General features: G+C 49.1%; 1 protein-coding gene across 1 annotated transcript in view; it reads left to right on the forward strand.

The window, feature by feature from the left end:
- The window catches only part of Trappc9 (trafficking protein particle complex subunit 9), a 501861-nt gene that overhangs the window by 76441 nt on the left and 405791 nt on the right, over nt 1–19629 (forward strand). The window contains exon 10 of the mRNA XM_071602098.1: nt 13506–13632. Coding sequence (XP_071458199.1) covers nt 13506–13632 — 127 coding nt within the window. The remainder of the gene's footprint in view (nt 1–13505; nt 13633–19629) is intronic.

Below are 19629 nucleotides of genomic sequence, written 5' to 3' on the forward strand. Positions count from 1 at the left end.
CCATCTTCAGGATGGACGTTCTGCGTTTATCCTCTCTGACTGTTCAGAGAGCACGATGCCCCCTTCCAGGGAAGAGCCTGCTCAGGCCACGGCGCTTCAGGAGTATCATCCTGAAGATGATGTTCTCGTGAGGCATCCAAGGGTGCGCTCTATCCTCTGCTGTGGTGCTGGGGATGGGACCAGGGCCTGGTGCATGCTGGGCAGGCACTCTGCCATTGACTTGTGTCCCCAGCCATCCAAGGGCTCTTTAACATTCTAGCCACATTTGATGCATTTTGGGGGAGCATCTCAGTGGAAGTGGGGAGCTGCAGACATCCAGGGACTCTGTTGAATTGGAAGACTCTGTACAGACAGCCCAGCCGTGGTAAGGTGGCCGCGCAGCGTGGGAAGGGTGTTGTCTGTTGTGGCTGCAAGGACATAGAAGGTCAGGGATACAGAGGATGTTGGCTTCATTAGAGTGCCACCGCAGGTCACAGGAGTTGGTTGTTCATGTGGTGGGGCACCAAGCTTCCTGAGGCAGTGAGGTTGCAGGGACAATGGGGACACCGAGGTGGCCTCAGAGGGAGCAGGGCCTCATCCGCTCAGAGAGCAGCCCTGTCATCTGTGGTGTGATTGGGCAGGACGCCGCCTCCAGGCCACACTGCTGAGCGCAGTCATGGTTGCCTCTGTATCTCTCACCATCTCTCACCCACCCCTCTGTTGGATGCTGGGATTCTGAGTGGGACGCTCACAGCAGGCTCAGGCTCCCCCAGGGCGAACGCCCAGCGCCCTCTCACGCAGCCGAGCCTGACCCCAAGTGGCCCATTCTGACAGGCAGGTGCCCACACCTGTGTCCGTGTGTGGGGGAGGTGCGTGAGGGTGTGGGCGGTGGGGTCCTGAGTGGTCCTGCCGTCCAGGGCCAGTCTTGATCTTCTGAGCCTGTTGCTCGCTTGTCACAGTGACAGCATGCTCCAGTTGACTGCTCTCCCGCTTCCCAGCCAGTGTTGTCTTCAGGCTGCTCTTCACGTCACATCTTTCCTCACATGTCCCCACTCTGAGGGGCAGAGAAGAAAGGCCAGGCTCTACCTCGCCAGGTCTCTGGGTCCGTGGGCATGTGTGATGGGCGCTGTTGAGCACCTCCCAAATGCTGCCCCAGTGCTGATGCCTTTCTGTGTGCCATGACTTCAGGCCTCACTGTTGCCAGCCAAGCCAGCGACCGCGGGGACTGTGTTACAGGAGGAGCTAAGCTAGGTGCCCTGGCCCCCTTGGTACTGCCCTGAGGAAGGGCATGGCACTCTGCCGCCCTGCCCTGGAGCCTGGGCTCTTCCTGGCCCTCATCATCTCTGGCAGGCCCAGCGAACACGGGGTCTCGTTGCCTAGGGGTGAGAATCACCATGGCTGTGTCCGTGGGCATCAGATGCCACACCCCGAGTTTGTCCCTGTACCGAGGAGGTTTTATCTCAACTTAGATGTGGTTGTTATTTGTTTGAAAGACAAAAATTGGATGAGATAGAAAATGTCAGGTTTAATTTATTCAGCTACTCCTTCTTTTCGCCGCCAGCTTGTTACTTTGCTACTCAGCCCAAAGAAATGCATTAAAAGTTTTCCATTCATCAGTGTCACAGTGGACGGGGACTTGGCTGAGTGAGGCTGTGCCGTGTGGGTCTCCATCTTGATGAGGTGGACCTCGGTCTCTCATTTCTCTGTGTTTCTGGGCCTGAGAGGGCAGGACATGAAAGAAGTGGTGTGTTTCCTCAGGGTTCCCAGAGGTTCTCGGTTCGGCCTTGCCTTTCCCGTCTCCTAGCTCCACACCAGCTCTCTCACTAGCTGCAGAGGAGGCCGGAGCCAGAGGCTGCTTCCCCTGCAGCTGCCTCTGGAAATGGTGGAGGGATCTGTTGAACAGAGCCACACAGCACTGCACCTGTGATGGTCACATCATAGAATCAGGGAGGCTTGCTCCTTGAATGCTGAGCACCCAGGACTTCAGAGTGTGACGAAGTGTTTCTCTCACACTTCACCTCGGGGAAGAAAACCAAGAAGCTGGAAGAGGAGTTTTCATTTCAGAAAAATCATGAAGTCAGTCATATATCATCAAAGATAGCAATTTGTCATAAAAAAGGTTACTATAAACCAGAAATTACGAAGAAGGTAAATGAAGGCTTGACTTAAAAAAATTCTTTGAAGGTTTAAGGTGGAAATTTAAGAGTGAAGCTTGGTCTATAAAAAAAAATATTTTAACAAATTTGTTTATGATTTTACATAGTTAGGACTTTTATTGCTTCATTTTCCAGATGAAGACTGGGCTTGTCTTCTCGCAGGACAACACTGTGTCCTCAGTTGACTTCATCATCTTTTCTTCCCATCTTTCCTGTTTGAGTTAAGGGTGACACCATTTTCCTGGTTTGGAAGCTCAAAACCTTTAGAGTCACCCTCAAATCGCCATGCTTACCTTGTGTCTGTTGGCTGGTTGGGATGTCCACCCCGAGGCTCACGTTTCTCTCACATGGGATTTCTCTTCTACCTGTCCTGGTGATGGCCTGGGGTTCGTACTGTTGGCCTCTGTGGCTCTGGGCATTGCAGTAGTCTCTTAGCATCTGAAGGCCTTGATGTTCCCTGGCTTTGCTTCTTGCAATCTGAAGCCAGAATAACCATTTTAGCACAGAAACTTAATCACATTCTGTTCCTCAAGATCCGGAGTGACTCCCCCTTGTCTGTCCAGTAGTCTCAGGTCCATCTCAAAGCTGTTCACGAATGGATGCAGCCTCTCTGACAGCCTGATTTCATACCGTCTCCATCTGCAGAATGGACGTGTTCTGTGGGGGGCATTTTCTTCTTGCAGCTCATCACGCAGTCTCCATGCTGTTCCTGTTGTAGGGTTGCAGTCCTTGTCCTCGCCCTCTTCACCTGCTGGTGAGTGGCTTGATGAGGGTCTCTTCCTCCTAAAAGGTGAATGGATGGGCAACATTAATTTTCTAAGTGACTGTTGAATGAAGTAGGAGACTGTTTGGCTGAGCCCATTACGAGGGAGAGTAGTGGGGAGGTGACAAGCCCCGAACCAGGAGCAGGTTTCTCCACGCTTCAGCGTTTTGGCCTGCAGGATGGGCACAGCAGTGGCACACTGGTAGGTTTTGGTGTGATTTAATGAGAGCACATGTGCCAAGTGCTTGGCATGGTGCCTGGTACACGGCGTACCCACACAGGACATCAGCTGCTAACGTAGCAGCTGCTCCTGAGCCTGCCAGGGACACCTGTGTGATACCAGGGGTGGCTGTGAACTGCCTGCCATTAACCCTCTCCTCTGGGAACACGGGGAGAGCTTGGAGGTTCCTCACTCCATCAGCGCATTGTAATACTATGTTCTTCGCACACAGAGCGCTTATGCACAACCCTCACGCAGTCAATGATTTTCCACAAAGGCACCAATAACACACATCTGGGCCACACACTCTCTTCAATAAATGGTGCTCGGAAACCTGGGTGTCCACATGTAGCAGGGTGAGGCCAGACCTCCAGCCCTGGCCACGCAGGGTCGATGCAGTGGGTCATGCACTTCCATGTGAAGCCCCACACCCTAAAGCCACTGGAAGACACAGAAGACATTGGTCTGGGTGAGGAAGTGTTTGGATAAGATTATAAAAGCACAGGCAATGATAGAAACGACACATGAGACGGTATCAAACTAGAACCCTTCTGTACAGCAAGGGAAATCAGTGAAGAGGCCCCCTGTGGAATGGGGGAGATGTTTGCAAACTGTTCATCTGTCAAGGGATCCAAACCCTGATTTTTCTTTATAAAACTTTTTGAAAATTCAGTTTTATGTTTTTAAAATAATTTTATTATACAAATAAGGCATGTTTCATATAGAAGTCTTGGGAAGCATCAGCAGATGAGAAAGATTAGGCATAATCCCACATAGGCACTAACATCTTAGTGTATTTCTTTTGTATTATTTTTTCAAACTGAATTAATTTTTTAAAAAAATTGAACTTTCTTGATTATTGTAATTATGCACCTTGCATTTCCAAGGCATAGTAGACATTTTCTGTCTTACAGAAGACTTTTTATAAATGCTATTCTTGATGATCACAGTTTCCCTAAACCACCATCTTGTTCTCCTCTCCAGCTCCCACTGTGAGCACCCTCACCTCTTGTTCTCCCCTCCAGCTCCCACTGTGAGAGCACACCCTCACCTCTTGATCTCCCCTCCAGCTCCCACTGTGAGAGCACACCCTCACCTCTGGTTCTCTCCTCCAGCTCCCACTGTGAGAGCACACCCTTACCTCTGGTTCTCTCCTCCAGCTCCCACTGTGAGAGCACCCTCTTGACTTTCTGAGTCTGGCTCATCTCACTCAGGAGGAAGTCCTCTAGTCCCATTCCTTTACCAGCAGGTGATGGGATTTACCTCTTTCTTAGGGCTGAGTGGAGCTCTGTTGGGGCTACATACCACATTGTCATCACTCATTCCTCTGTGGATGGGCACCTGGGCTGTTCCACAACTTGAGTATTGTGAGTTGTTCTGCTTTGAGCATTGGTATGCTTATGTCACCGTAGTAAGCTGATTTTAGTTCTTTGCAAAAGTCCACAGAGTGGGAAGAAGGGGTGCTCCTGTGCTGTTGATACACCCACTGTGGAGACCAGCGTGGAGGTTCCTCCAGAGACTAGAGGTGGAACCACCTTATGGCCCAGCTATCTGGTTAAGTCTTTATTCTGAAGGTGATTTCCTCTTTTAGATATTATACTAAGACCTTTAGAGATGTTTGAAATTTTTTTAGGTAGTGCTTTAAATGGGTAATTATGGGGTAAGTTGATGGCTTAACATAATTGTTTTTCATTTTGGGAGAAAGAATTTAAAAACTTAGAAGGAACACAGGGAAATTCCATACCTCGTGGTACACTTGAGTGATGGCTCATCACTCTGTGAAGTGCATGAGCACATGTGGAGGGTATCCCGGGGTGATTCGTGTGGCTCACTGCAGTTTGCCCATCAGTGGACAAGGAAGAGGCTTGTTTTCTTGTTTTTTGGCAGGTCTTAGATGTCTCCTTGTCTGTCATGTCACTAGTGGTGGCAGGTGACTTTTCCATCCTTTGAAGGTGACTGTTGGGCCACCTGGATGCTTTTCCCGTGTGAGACGTTAGGGTACTGCACGTGCCTGATTGACTATTTTGGGATATCTGTGTTTTCCTTTTACATCGGGCACTCTGGGTTGGCAGTGTGACAAATGAGAAAAGCAAGAAATTTGAGCTCAGAGCTCTGATTTTGGAAATAATTTAGCCATTTGTTACTTCAGGTATAAGCCTCAAGTTGCCCCTCTGTAAAGTGGGCCAGTGACGCTCTGTGTGGTGGGAAGAATATTAGATTTGAAAAGTCTGGAAAAACCCAGCCTTGTCCCATCATAATGTGACCTTGGAGAGGGTTTTAAAAAATTCCCCTCTTCTTGTGCCTGCAGTGGGGCTAGTGGGTAAACCGCCAAGTCAGACTGTGCAGGCATGGCCCCTGCTGTGTGTGCTTAAAATGTCCCTCACCACCTAGGGGACTGACTGCCACTTTCTTGCCCCCTGCCCAGTTCTCAACTTGCTGCTCAAGTTTCTTCAGAGGACCACCAAAGACTATTGGGCTCCCAGGGGTCTTGACTGACGGTTCTGTCATGTTCACACCTATCTCCCTTTCCAGAAAAGCTTGTCGTCCGCCTGAGTCCCATCCCAGACCTCCAGGATTCTTTTCAGAAGTTTCCACTGGTGCTCTCTTCTCTGTCTGCCTATGTGTTTCCCAGGGTGCTGTCCCGGGGTGTGCGTTTCCTTTGGGGACCACCACCTCTGCTGCTTTTCCTGGTGCTTAGGAGGCTCCCTTGTGATCCGTGTCTGGTGGGTCTTCATCCTCTGGGCTTGCTTCCAAGGCGGCCTGTCTAAACCAGAGTCTTGGATCAGCTCTCCTGACCTCTGCACCTCTGCCTGACCTGGGCTCCCCTTCCTGCTCCACTGCTGTTCTGCTGACCTCATTTCGTCTCTTTCTCAGTTCCGCAGCATGGGAGCTTAGGAGTGCTTCTTGATGTGGATGTGGTCCCCGGCTCATGCCTGGCACCTCTGGGTCCCTAGGACCTTGCCACCTGTGCAGAGACGGGTGTCTCAGCCAGTGGCTGAGTGAATGCCTTCTTAGCTCTGAGCCTGTGCATTTGCTTTCCCACGAATTTCCCCATCTCCAGCTTTCCTGATGGTTCTGCGTTGGGCTGTGTGGTTTTGTGAGGCTGAGCTTGCGCTGACTGTGCAGTGCTCTGGGGGCGGCTACAGGCTTGGGCTGCCTCCTGGGGCTCCTCCTTGTTGGTCCTGAGTGCTGATGTTTGACTCCGGTTCTGTGAGACTGTGTGTGCAGGGTCTCTGTCTGGCCGTGGGCTCAGGGCCATGAGTGGGGAGGTCGTCCCTCCTCTCTTTTCTGGAAGAGTCTGTGGAGGCATCAGGGTTCTCCTCTCCCGGGGTAGCCTGACCATGCCATCTGGCAGAGGGGCTTTCCTGGGGGATTGACAGACTCAGGGCCACAGTCCTTTTTTTGTGTGATTTCCCTTGTTCCCTCTGTCCTCTGTCCCTGACTGGCATGTTTGTGTTTCTCTCCTGGCGTGTCTCAGTTTTATGAATCGTTTTCAAAGAACCAACTTTGGGTGTTGATTTTCTTTATTGTTTTCTGTTTTATTTTTATTTCCTTTTTATTTACTTTGGGTATATTTTGTGTTTTTTTTCTAGTGTTTACAATGGAGACAAGCAGTTGCTTTTGGCCTTTTTCCTAACAGAAACACTGAAGCTGTGAATTTCCTCAAGCCCTGCTTCAGGGGCAGGTCACAAGTGTCTTTCCATGACCATTGGGATCTGCTGTAGCAGTTCCACTTTGTTTTAATTTGGACACGTGTGTTGCTTAACTTCTAGGTGTTGAGAGGGCTTGTGGATCCGCTGCTGGGGTTGATTTCTGTTTTAGTGTCGTCATCGTTGGGGGACGTAGTCTCGTACAGGCATTGAGATTCATTTTCTGGTGGAACATGTACTCTGTCTGTCCTGGTGAGTTTCTCATGAGTGCTTGAGGAGGATTTAAATTCTGCAGGTGATGGTATAGTGTTGCATAAATGTCAGTTAGGGGGAGAGGTTCGAATGTTTGTCGAATCTTCTACGTCTTTATTGATTGTTTTCTATTCATTCTTTTAATTATTTTAATGAAGGCATTAAAACCTCTAACTTCAGAAAAATTGTGAATCTTTCTATTCCTTCATTTGTTTATTTTTTAAAAAAATTTATTGTGTGTATTTGAGGCTCACATGTGATTCTGTGGATATGTATAGATGGTGAAATAGTCACTATGGTGAAGCAGATTTACATATCTGTCACTCACACGTTGACTTCCTCGTGACAAGAGCAGCTGAAGTGTGCTTATTTGGGAGAAGTCCCTGACACAACGCAGTCCTGGCAGTGTGCCCTCATGTTGTACGCCACATGAACCCCTCACACCTGCCACGCTCTCCTTCCCATGTGTCCTGCCAGCTGACATGCAGAGAACTGTAAACAGTGCAGGGAACATGGACGCAGGTGTCCTTATAAGGGGGTGAGCTTCCCTCCTGGGGTGTGTGCCTGGCGGAGGGATGATATATTTCTCATTTCTCTGGGACCCCCATCCTGTTTTCCATAATGCTTTCCCAGTATTCCGTTCTGTGGAACATCAGGGTTCCCTCTTCTCACACACCCACCAACACCATGATATTGGAAGATCAGTATAGTTCCCCCCCCCCCCCCCCCCACCAAGGATTGAACTCAGGGGCATGTAACCACTGAGTCACATCCCCAGCCTGTTTTGGAATTTTATTTAGAGAAAGGATCTTGTTGAGTTGCTTAGGGCCTTGCTAAGTTGCCGAGGCTGGCTTTGAACTCAGTATCCTCCTGCCTCAGTTTCCTGAGCTGCTGGGATTACAGGCATGTGCAACTGTGCCTGGCAATAGTGCTCTTATAAAAGCAATTCAGATTTTAACTATGGTTTCCATTTCTGTAAGTGAAAGTGCCAGAATTGATTTTGAAAATACAACTTCAGATTGCATCAAGACATATCTGGACTTTTTCCTCTGTATACTTATCTTTTCTTTGTCCTTAGTTTTTATTTTCTCTCAGGTTTAGAAAAAAGATGTACTGCTTTCTCCTTTTTCTATTCTCTACCTGTTGGGGACACTGTGACTGACTTAACACAAACATGGTTGTCTCAGATTATTACTTAGAAGAAACAAGAATAAACTGTGAAATCATGGTGCACTGGTTTTCACGACAGTGTCAACTCTTGAAATGCCAAATGGCTTGCATATTGTTTACGGTCAGAAGTTAGCTGACCATATTTTCTGCTTCCACAAAGAACAGTATGTATTAGGTGACAACTATTTTTCATTAAAAATGGTCTTTTGTCTGTGTGAATTCTTTAATTTCTGGCATGGAAATAAATAGCTCTCAGAGGCATTAGGTGCTCTAATTTGAATGAAATCATTGTTGGACACTCTGATCAAAATGAAATGAGGTTTATTGATTTTTAGTGAAATAAATTAAGGAACCATCGCCTCCCACTGACTAAATCCTGTGCTTTGAGAATGTTAAGGTTTATCAAAGTTTCACTCCAGCTGAGAGTGTGGACAGATGTTAGCAGCCCCAGGACTTGGTGCTCTTTTACTGGTGCAGTGGTGACAGTGGTACCCGTGGTCAGGCCTCATTTGTTGGGAAGGAAGACCCCCTCAACTCTCTTCCTCTTTGTGCCCTTGAGAAGATCATCTCATTTCCTCAGGCCCCTAAAACAATATTTCCAGGAAGCAGTGTGAAATAAAATGGTGTAAAGAATAATGAAAAAATTTCCTATGTACCAGCTACCCAGGTTCAGTGGTCCTTGAGCATTGCATATATTTACTTCACGTTTTTTTTTTTAACTTGCTGGATTATTTTAAAGAATGTTATTTCATATCTTCTTACTTTAGTATGCATTTCTGAAAAATGAACATTTTCTTATAGAATCACGATGTTAATATTATGTTTAAAATTACAAATTTTTTGGTAGTGTTCAATGCCATTCTATAATCAAATTTCAAAGAGTTCCCCTTAGTTAATTTTTATTATCTTTCAAGGTAATAATAATGCCTTTCCCCTCCCCTGGCAGGAATTTTGTGGGAAGGTATTATGTATCAATTTTGAATCAGAAAATATTGAGGTCCTCTTTTATACCAGGATACCTTGCAGAATAACTTTGTATAGTATTTGGCACACAGAAGTGAGTATTTGGCCCAGAGAATATGAGTAATGACAAGACACTCTTCCCTTGAAGGTGCTGGCAATACAAAATGCTTCATGGTTAGTCCTCAAAATTTAAAAAAATTTAAAGTAAAAATCACTTCTCCTGTCAGCACTTGAAGGCCTAGAGACACAGTGGGAATCCAGTAACTTGCACCTGGCTTCTGGGTTCTGTTCTCTGAACACTGCTTTCCATGGGAGGGAATCAGGGCTTCTTGGACAAGTGGTTGGATCCTGGGTCTGTGGCTGGAATGAAGGAGAGATGTCAGAGAGCACTGGGGCCTTAACCATAGGACCCGGGAGCCAACCTGAACAGACTCCCACTGGCCAAAGAGGGACACTTAGAACATCAAAAAGAATGTGACACAATTAATAAATGGGAAAATAAATTAAACAGATGTTTCTTAGAAGAATAAACACAATTGGCCAACAAATATATGAAAAAATGTTCAACATCATTAGCAATCAGGGAAATGCCAATCACAATTACACCGAGATTTTATCTCACACACCAGTCAGAATGGCTGGAGAGGATGTGGAGGAAAAGGAACACTTTTACACTGTTGGTGGGACTGTAAATTAGTACAACCACTGTGGAAATCAGTATGGAGGCTGCTCAAAAGACTAGGAGTGGAACGACCCAGCTGTCCCACTCCTCGGTATCTACCCTGAAGAACTGAAGTCATCTTACTACAGTGGTACACGCAAGCCCATGTTTGTAACAGCACAGTCACCCAAGAGCCAGCGTGTGGAACCAGCCCACGTGTCCATTAATGGATGAATGGGTAGAGAAAATGTGGTACACATATTACACAATGGAGTTTTATTCAGACAGTTATGTTAAGTGAAATGAGGCAAACTCAGGAGCTCAAAGGCTGTGTTTTCTCTTACAAGTAAGTGGAAGCTAAAGAGGCAAACGGAAAGGAAAGGTGGGAAGGTGGGAGGGTCTCAGGAAAACCAGAGGGAGATCAGTGGAGGGAAGTGCTCGAGGGACTGAAGGCAGGAGGCCGGGGAGGTGCTGGGGGTGCTAATAGCCAAATCTACATTGTTACAGTATGTACTGCACACATATATAGCCACAAGCCCCGTGCATGTGCAACTACAACGACCAATAAAACTGTGGCGCTAGGACTGGGCTCAGCAGTAGAGTGCTCACCTAGTGCGTGCGAGGCCCTGGGTTCAATCCTTAAGACCACATAAAAATAAATAAATAAATAAAGGTATTGTGTCCAATTACAACTACAAGTAAATAAGAAATTACAACAATAAATTACAACTATACAGCACAATTACACAATTACAACTATAAAAAAAGTAAAGCGGTCCATTGACAACTAAAAAAAAATATATATTTATATAAAAAACAAATGTGCCAGCAACTAACTATTGGTGGTGGGACTGAGCAAGGCACAACTCACTGGCCATCCCTGGCTGCACAGGCACTGTTCTCCACCCGGAACCACGGCAAGGCCTCCACCACTTGCTGGCCTCCTGCTGGTATCGTCTGTGTTTTAGGATAAACAAATGGTTGATGAAGGAACCTTCTTTTTTCAAGACAAATCCTGAGTAATAAGTACAGAGAAATGAGAAAAATGGAGAGCCACCTTCGGGTTTCCCCAGTGAAGAAGTTGATCTGGGCAGCGACATTTTAGCTGATGCTTGCAACAGGAGAAAGGCCAGTGGGACTTGAAGGTGAACAGGCCATGCTGGTGGTCACACACCAGCACCTCAATCTGGAAACCTCACAGAAATGACCACAGAGACCCAGAGTCGTATGGAAAAGGAAGCCAAGAAGCACCCCTCTGTCCTGAGGAGGCCTCGAAAGGCAGTCCTGGCTTCTGGGGATTGGATCGGCCTCTGAATGGAAGAGCAGTGACAGCCAGGAAGAGTGGACACTTCACTGAAGATTGTTGTGAGAGTTGGCCCTGACCCTGACCTCCTCTGTTCTCGAGGCAGGGGCTTCTCCCTTCTCTACCCCAGCAGATGGCTAGTATCTGGTCATGTTGCTGTAATGAGCACTGTAGACCGAGTATTTTATAAAGCATGTTTTTCTCACAGTTCTGGAGTCTGGAAGTTCAAGATCAAGGCACTGGCATCTGCTGGTTCCTCGAATACTCTGTTCTCAGGTGGTAGAAGACAGAAGGGTCAAACTCCTCCCCAGCGAACCCTTTCAAATGGCACGGGTCTGTTTCCAAGGGTGAAGTCCACAGGCCTTAAATGCTTCCTCGAGACCCCACCCAGACACTGTTCCACGGGGATGCGGTTCCTAATATGTGAATTTGGATGATGCACTCTGAGCACAGCAGTGGGTGAAACAAAATGTGCTTGGCAGGGCATCACCAGGCGGCTGGAGCCGTGTGCCCTGCTGCACCCATGGGGAAGGTTAGACTCTTGAGCCCACCCAGGGGCCTCCGTTGGAGGAAGACACAAGTGAGCAGAAGCACCAAGTTCCCTGCTGGCTAGGCCGCATGCTGAGCCTCACCCTTGCTGCCTGCTCCCCTCTAGCCAGGTCCCTGTCCCTTCTCAGGCCCTGTGCAGGGCTGACTTCCTGGGTAGCACTGGGCTTCCTCTGTCCATTTACTTCCTTCTGCATTTTGGCAGCGTCCCTCAGCATGTGCGTGGAGCTGGATAATGCAGCCTGATAAAGATACCGGAACCACAAGTGCTCTGCCCACCATTAGGCACATTAGATGATTTGCAAAGTATCAGCGGGAGCCTTTGGGGCCATCTATCATCTAGAAATCGAAAATGATTTGATTATTTGAAGAATTTCTTTCATGTGTGGATGAGCACTACTGCGTTGTATTCAAAAGTAATTCTGCTTCCTTTCCCGCCTCCTGCTTCCTGGAGAAAACCACCTGGACAGAAAATCTCTGCGGAAGAGGCTTTCCTGTCCGTCTGTGCTGAGGTCTGGGAGTTCCCACCTTAACCCTCACTGTGGCTCCCAGCCCTGGTGGAGCCCTTGGGCTTACCGCACAGCCTTCTGCCTCTTTGCCTGCTGGCTAGCCTGTCCCTACATGCAGCCGGATGCTAGTGACGCAGACAACAGCGGTCACCATTTCAGCTGATCCAGTGCTCTTGTCTGCAGCTCACTGTTCCTGGGTGCAGTCTCTCAGTTGGCCCTGGGTGCTTCCTTCTAAGGGCACTGCTCTTTCTGCAGGGGACCGAGTCTCAGAAAGGCTCAGTGCTTCCCCTCCAGTGGACAGGGCAGGGAAGGCTGTCACTCACTCAAACCTGGGCCCCACGTCACTGTTCCGATGGTGCCCTCTGCCTCCATTCTCTTCTAGTCCCCGTCCTTCTCTTCCACAATGGCAGCGGGCATGAACCCCCATATCCAAACCCATCGTCCAGTCTTTATTTTCTTAATTTTTATTGTTTTTGTTGTACCAGGGATTGAACTCAGAGGTGCTCTACCACTAACTCACACCCCCAGCCCTTTTTATTTACTATTTTGAGACAGGGTCTTGCTAAGTTGCCCAGCTGGCCTCCAACTTGTGATCCTCCTGCCTCAGCCTCCTGAGTCACTGGGTCTATAGGCATGCACCACTATACTTGACCTTTTCTTAATTCTTTATGATATTGCAGTGAGAAGAGCACAGACTTAGGGCCAAGTTCATGATCTCAGACAAGCTATACCCTTTGCTTGGCTGCTGTCCCAAGTCATCATGTGGAGGGCTCTCAGCCTCACAGTGCTGGAGATGTTGCAGAGTCTGAGCATGTGTCCAGAGTATTGCCTGGACAGTGAGCAGATATTGTTGTCACTGTTCATACTTGCTCTTCTTCTCTCCTAGAGAAAAGTATGGGCTGAGGCAGAAGAACAGTCTTAACTACAATTGCTCTGTTGGCATAAAAATGTCAATCTGTGATTATTTGCCTAAGAGTCTGTCTTCTAAATAGACTGTGGACTCTCTGGGGATGGGTCCTGGCATTGTCCTTGTTACCTGATAATTGCTGAGATGTGCTGACTCTGCGGGCCTGCCTGACTTTCCTGGAGTTTGGTAAGGACTTGTTCTCCTGGACAGCAGCATGAGTCCTGCAAGGAGCAGCTGCCCAGGATGATGTATGTAGGTCAGATGAAGGGTCTGCTTAGTGCTCGTCTCTGGTGGTCACCATCCCTTATTTCTGCTGGAAGATTGGACTCCTTGGACTGGTGTGTATTGCAACAAATAAAAGAAATGAAAGCCCCCAGTTTTGCTTTTGTCTAATGAACCTTTATCTTGTTTATATTTCATCTTCAGAGAAAAAAGACGTGACTCAAAGCCTGGAGAGCTACACATCCAAGTGCCCTGGCACCATGGAGCCCATCACTCTCCCCGATGGCCTCACCTTGCCCCCGGTGCCCTTCACCAAGCTGCCCATCGTCAGGTGAGCCGGCCCTGGGCCCAGGCAGCAGGGCATGCCTTGTGCCCGATCCTTCCCGGGTCTGGTTGTGCGTGGAGATCGTGAGGGGATCTCCGTGTTTGCTGGCTGCAGATCTAGTTTATCACCTGGTGATTGGTGCTGGCAGTCTTGGGAGAGTGGGTGTCTTACATGAGAAAATCCAGTGGCATCATGTGATTGCTGTGGCCCCCTGCCTGTCAGATGGCTGAGCTGCCTGCACACAGGTCTCCTGTGTCCCTGGCTGCACTGTGACCACTGGACTGTGATGGAAACCGGCCTGTTGTGTGCCTCTCCTGCTTCCCGGCATCTCTGTTCTTGGCCTGCGTCCTGCTGACAACAGTGGGTGGCCTTCTCCTGCCCTGGTGCCTTTGCCAACTTTAGGCTCTATTCTCCAGGTTTTGGGGCCCTGTCCTGCTGCTGCTGTGATTTGAAGTCCACCACTGCTCACTGTCACTGTGTGCTGTCCTGGGGTCCCCTTTCTGGGGTCCCCTTCCTGTGCCATTGTCTCTCTGTGGGCTGTGAGATTTTGGAAACAGAGGAGTGGAAGTGCCATGGCACAGGGCTCCTCAGGAGGAAGGCACTGAGCCCCTTGGAAGTGCTGCTTGCTGCTCTTCCCTGGGTCCCCTTGGCTTTGCCCTGCAGTGGGGTGGGGGGGCTGAGCTGACTCACAGGCCTCCTGCCTAGTGACCAAAGCCCCTGGTCTCTCTGGGTTTCAGTTTGAATATCCCCCTCCTCCCCCATTGAGAACTAAAATCAGTCAGGCTGGGCTGTGGTGACACTGTACTCTGGATGCCATCTCCATGTCAGAGGGCCTCATAGTGCCACGTGTGCAGCCCCAGGCAGGGAGCCCCACTCTGTGACCATGCTGCTTCCTCCTCCTTGATGTGGACAGGAAAGGAGAGGGTCCCTTTTGGGCTTTCCTATGAGCAAGACTTAAAGTGGTATGTGTTTGATTTGGGATTAAGGTCATGATTCATTTTAAAAAAATAAAAGGCTAGAAAAGCCTTTCTTAATAATTTTTTATCTGCATTATGACTTAGATCTTTTTTCAATTCATAAAGCCTTGCATAATAGGACATTCTGAACTTCCTAGAACATTCTGGGCTTCTGATGCTGATCTCAGTGTTCTAGCACCCAGGCCTCTTTGTCAGTGAAACTGGGGAAGATTGGTCCTGGTAGGGTTTGGAACCAGGCAAGAGAGGAGCTTGTCCTGTAGAGGCCCAGAGGACACAGGGCTGGGCACCAAGGCAGCTGCACAGTTGGGGTGTGTTCCCCAGCAGCCTCATCTCCCTCATCTGTAGAGTGGGCCTGAAGGTCTCTTGCAGGGCCGCTAGGCTTTGTTCCATTTGAGTGACGTTCATGCAGCGTGGAATATGTTATATGTGCACACAAAGACCCAGTGGACCTTTGTTTCTTCTGGGGACACTGCTATACCCACATTTCAAACACTACCTTGTCTAAAAATACTGTCATGTTAACATTTCCTCCCTGAGCTGTTTAAAAACCAGGCAGAAGAGTAGTAGTTATATTTAGGCAAATGCCAGTGGGTGAGTCTGCTCTAGTCCCCTTCCTTGGCTACCAGGGTCTTCCAGCCCTGGTGGAGAGCTCTCCTGCCAGCAGCTGGGTCTGCTGGCCTTCTTGTGCCATTTTGCCACCTGAAGTGGCCCATAGACTGCTTTCTCAGTATGCTACCCCCTGTCAGTGTAAGCCTGTCTTTACGATTTTCAGAGACCTTTAGCTGGGTAAGTCAGTTTGGTTGTCCTGGTGACAGGTTCATGTAGCGTCATCTGTGCCAGGACCCATGAAGGACCAGGGAGAGCCAGTGTTTGAGCCGTGGTGCAGCAGTGCAGGGCACAGACCTTCTGCCCAGGGAGCACGGCTGCCCTGTTGTGGGAGGGAGCGCTGGGAAGTCAGGAAAGCCGCAGCTGCAGCCTGCGCACTGCCTTCTCCTGGTTTCAGTGCCTTTGGGGGCCTCTGGGGTCACCCTGCCTCTGGCCTTGATCGTGAGCCCCTTGTTCACTTGGTCCGACCATTCCCTGCTCCCTTGTAGAGATCCGTAGAAAAGGTCAGGTGTGTGATGGGCCCGGAGCATGGCTTCTTCTCTCACTCTGCCTGGTGGTGCTTTGTCTTTTGAGATTAAGCTCAAGCATTACGTCTTCTGTGAGGTTTTTCTGATGGTGCTCAGGTAGCAATGACTGTGCCTTCTGTATAAGTTAGGTGTTGCTTCAGCTGAGAAGAGCTTTAAACGCAGTCATGGCTCGGAGTCCAAGAGGAGGTTATTTTTCTTATTTATGAGGAAGGAACCTGGGAACAAGTGGCCTCTCCATGACTCTGCCTTCACCTCCTGATTACCAGATGACTTCAGCTGCTCTAGATAGCACATGTGCGTCCAGGGCAGGAGGAAGGGGGAGGCGGCAGGTTCAGGGATGTCTCTCTTTTGTTAGTGGGTTCCTGCCCCAGTCTCACTGAGTAGCAGTATGTCTCTAGAAGGTGACAAAGTCTGCATGCGGGTCTTCTCACTGTGCAGCACAGGTGGCCGAGGAGGGGGGACAGGATAGCACTTGCTGAGCCAGCAGGCGTCTCTGCCCCAGTACCTGCTGTGTCTTCTGGCCAGCACTCAGGGAACTTCATCACCTGTCTCTGTTGGTGCCCCATCTTTCTTTCAAGAGCACTGGGAAGAGCTCTTTGTCTTCTCTGGCTCCGGCCATGCCATGGAGCATGCCCACTGAGCAGGCAGAAGTATCCATTCAAGTTCTTTTGTAGCAATCAGTAGAAAACCTGGCTTAGACCATGTAGGCAGAGAGGATTTAGGGCATGTGTACCCGAAAAGCCCAGGGGAATGAGGCAGGCAGAAGCCAGTACTCACGCCGCCCGGGGACTTGGGTTCCCTCCCTTGGCTGAGCCCCTGCCCTGTGTGGGGCATTCGTTTTCAGCCCCAGGAGGCATCAGAGTGGCAGCAGCAGTTCTAGACCTTGCATCCTCTTCCTATAGTGTCCAAGAAAAGAGAGAGGTAGCCTTTGGGGACATCCATGAAGGAGTCTGGGTCCCCTTGTTTCCCATTGCCTCTCATTGGGACTCGGACTGCCGGGAGAGTACCTGTGGTATCCTAAAGTAAAGCCCAAGAACTGGGGCCCAGGAGGAGGGGAGCAGAGCAGTGAGGGCTGAGTGGGCGGTGCCCAAGTCCCCTCCCCACCGTGCTGCCCTGGACAGGAAGTGCAGGCTTGGCCTCCGCATGGTGACCTGGAGCCACAGAGACATGGTGCTGAGTGGCAGCTGCCTCCCTGGGGAACCCTGACAGAAGTCTCTGGGAGCTGGGCGTGAGCCTGGCTACGGGCTGCCCTCGTCCTCCCTGGACCTGGCTCTTCTGACCCAGAGGGCTGGCCACATGTTCCTGCAGATAGGTCTGTTTTATCCCAGATGCATTTTTCACCGGAGAGAATGCCCACGTTCCTGGGTGTTCCAGGTTTATTTTTGGGCTGTCCTCCTGAGTCTTTGCCATTTGGAAATAGAAAGAATTGGAATGAGTGTGATGTTCTTGTCCCATGGTCCCTCAGCCTCACACTTCTCTTTTCCTTGCCAAAGCAGGGTCCTTTTCCTCCACAGGGGTGCTGTGGCTCTTCTGTGAACAGGCTGGACCCTGCATGTCCTTTTCTGTTTCCCTGTGGTGACTTGGGAGGGGCGCTGCGTGCTGAAGGTTCAGGGAGAGTGCGGCAGCCTCGTGGTGTCGGGCGTCCCTTTGTACCTGACATCAGCACATCCCTTTCTGTAACAGGAGAGATGCGCCGTTCATTTCACAGTCCGCGTCTAGGTCCTGCGTGCGCAGTAATCCTGTGCCCTTCTCGGAGCCCCGTTTCCTCTGCCCTAACTGGGACTGAGGGTCCCTCCTTCCCTTCCTCCCACAGGCGAGCGCTGAATGCTTTCAAGGTGCTCCTGAGCCGCAGAGCTCTCCTCTCCACGGGCGTGGTTTCCTGTGGGAGCCTGGGGAGCTTTGCCTTGCTTTAGAGGTCTCTCCACTCTTCCCTCTGAGTTATTCCATCTTTGTACATTTAGATTAAATTAACTGGATGAGGTTCAGAGGTCTCCCAGGAATGCTGAAAGGTAGCTTTACTTATTTTTGGAAGTTCATATTATCTAAAACCAGAAAGCGATGGCCAGAAATGGGAAAAGGTGTGATTCGATATTACCAGCAAGAAGGAAAACTGGTTGGTTATGAGGTCCTCTGTCCCTCGTGAGCAGACGTGGACCCTTCACACTGAGGATGTGCAGTTCGCCCAGAGGATGAGGGACGTGGTCCTCAGGCATCTGGCTTGCTCAGCCACATGGTGGAACATGCAGAGCAGCGGGCGCATGGGCCGCAGCAGGCCTTCCTCCAGGAATGTGCTACCCATGGGTGAGCCTTTGGCAGGAGTTGGGCAGCAGAGTTCGGAGCCTTACTCTGAGGCGTCAGAAGAGGGCAGGTCACTGACGGGGTGCCTCTCAGTGCTGGTGCCCAGCAGGCCTCCCGTAAGCCGTGGGGACTGTTAAGGACTGGGGCTGCAGGTGGGGTTGTCTAACTCCACCATAGAGAGGCCTGGCGGAAGCTGTGGGTGGGGCGAGGTCTTCCCTTAGAAACAGGTCTGGGACGGTTGGAATGTATTAAACCAGTGTCTCCAAGTCCAGTGTCCAGGAAGGTGGGCTTTGCCAGTTTAATTTGAAAAATTCAAGACAGGCATCGCAAGTTCCTCCTATAGATGCAGGGAGAGTGTTTGAGGGCTATAGCTCCTGCTTGCATTACAGAATAAATTGGTTAAAAATGTCTAAAATTGTTAGATACAAGCTAATTTACTGTCGGAGATGTCCCAAACTGTGATTTTTCTTTGTTTGTTTTTTTTTTTTTAACAATAGATATTTGGAGCCATTTTCTTTTCTGTTGAGGTCTTCCTTAGTTTTTGACAATAAAACCATCTTAGCAAGTTATAGGAAGAGCTCACCTGCCCTCCAAGGCCTGGAAACATGAACTAGGCTCACCCCAAAGTGTTTTTGTGTAATTATGATGCAGATTAATAAGGAAAATAAGCCAAAATACAGCACTATTTAATTCTATTCCCAAATTCACTTCATCAAATGTGCCTTGAGAACTCAAAGTGGGCCTGGCCTCAGCTGACTGTTGTGGGCTCAGCAGTGGTCAAGTGTGACCTCAGCTACCAAGAGGCTGCCAGGTCTGTTGCCAGTTACAGCAGCTGGCAGACAGTTAAGGTCCCAAGTGGTCTTAGTTTATTCCTTATAGGAGTCTCCACAAAGAGAGGAAGTGTGTATACGAGAGTCAAGAGGAACATTTTTTGTGTTCCAGAGTATTTTGTTGTGGATTTTTTTGGAGACTGTTTAATATGTTTATTGCTTCTTTTTATGGAAAAGTTCATTTGCCCTCTCATAGTTTTTTTTCCTCTTATGTTGTGGATTATTAAAGAAGAAATTGGAATTGAGTTTAGGTTTCATTTTCAGTTAACCAATGAGTCTTTAATTGAGGAATGGAAATGAGGGGGACTGGGGACTCATCAATTGTTTTTTTGATGAACATTGATTTCCCACAACCTGGAAAAGAGCTCTGGAGTTAATGAAGGCATTTAAATTAATAAAGATCCAGCCAAGCAGCCAGAGTGAGTTTTGAGTTGCTTGGGTGCATTTAAACTTAAACTTTTTAGGTTAATTTTACCATCTGGGGAAGCAGTCTAGGCATTTATTCAAAAGAGGCTAAGAGCTGATTAGGGTGGTACATGCCTATCATCCCAGCAACTCTGGGGGCTGAGGCAGGAGGATTGTGAGTTTGAGACCAGCCTGGGTAACTTAATGAGTCCCTGTTTCAAAATAAAAAATAAGAAGAGCTGGGGGTGTAGCTCAGTTGCTTTAGGTGTCTGAGGCCTTCCAGCTGAGAGAGGGGGTTATCTCTGGACCCTGTAAGGTGGTGTCTATTAGCCAGAGGTCAGGCTCTGCTGAGGCAGGAAA

The sequence above is a fragment of the Marmota flaviventris genome, chromosome 15, assembly GCF_047511675.1.
Source record: "Marmota flaviventris isolate mMarFla1 chromosome 15, mMarFla1.hap1, whole genome shotgun sequence".
NCBI classification, from domain to species: Eukaryota; Metazoa; Chordata; class Mammalia; order Rodentia; family Sciuridae; genus Marmota; species Marmota flaviventris.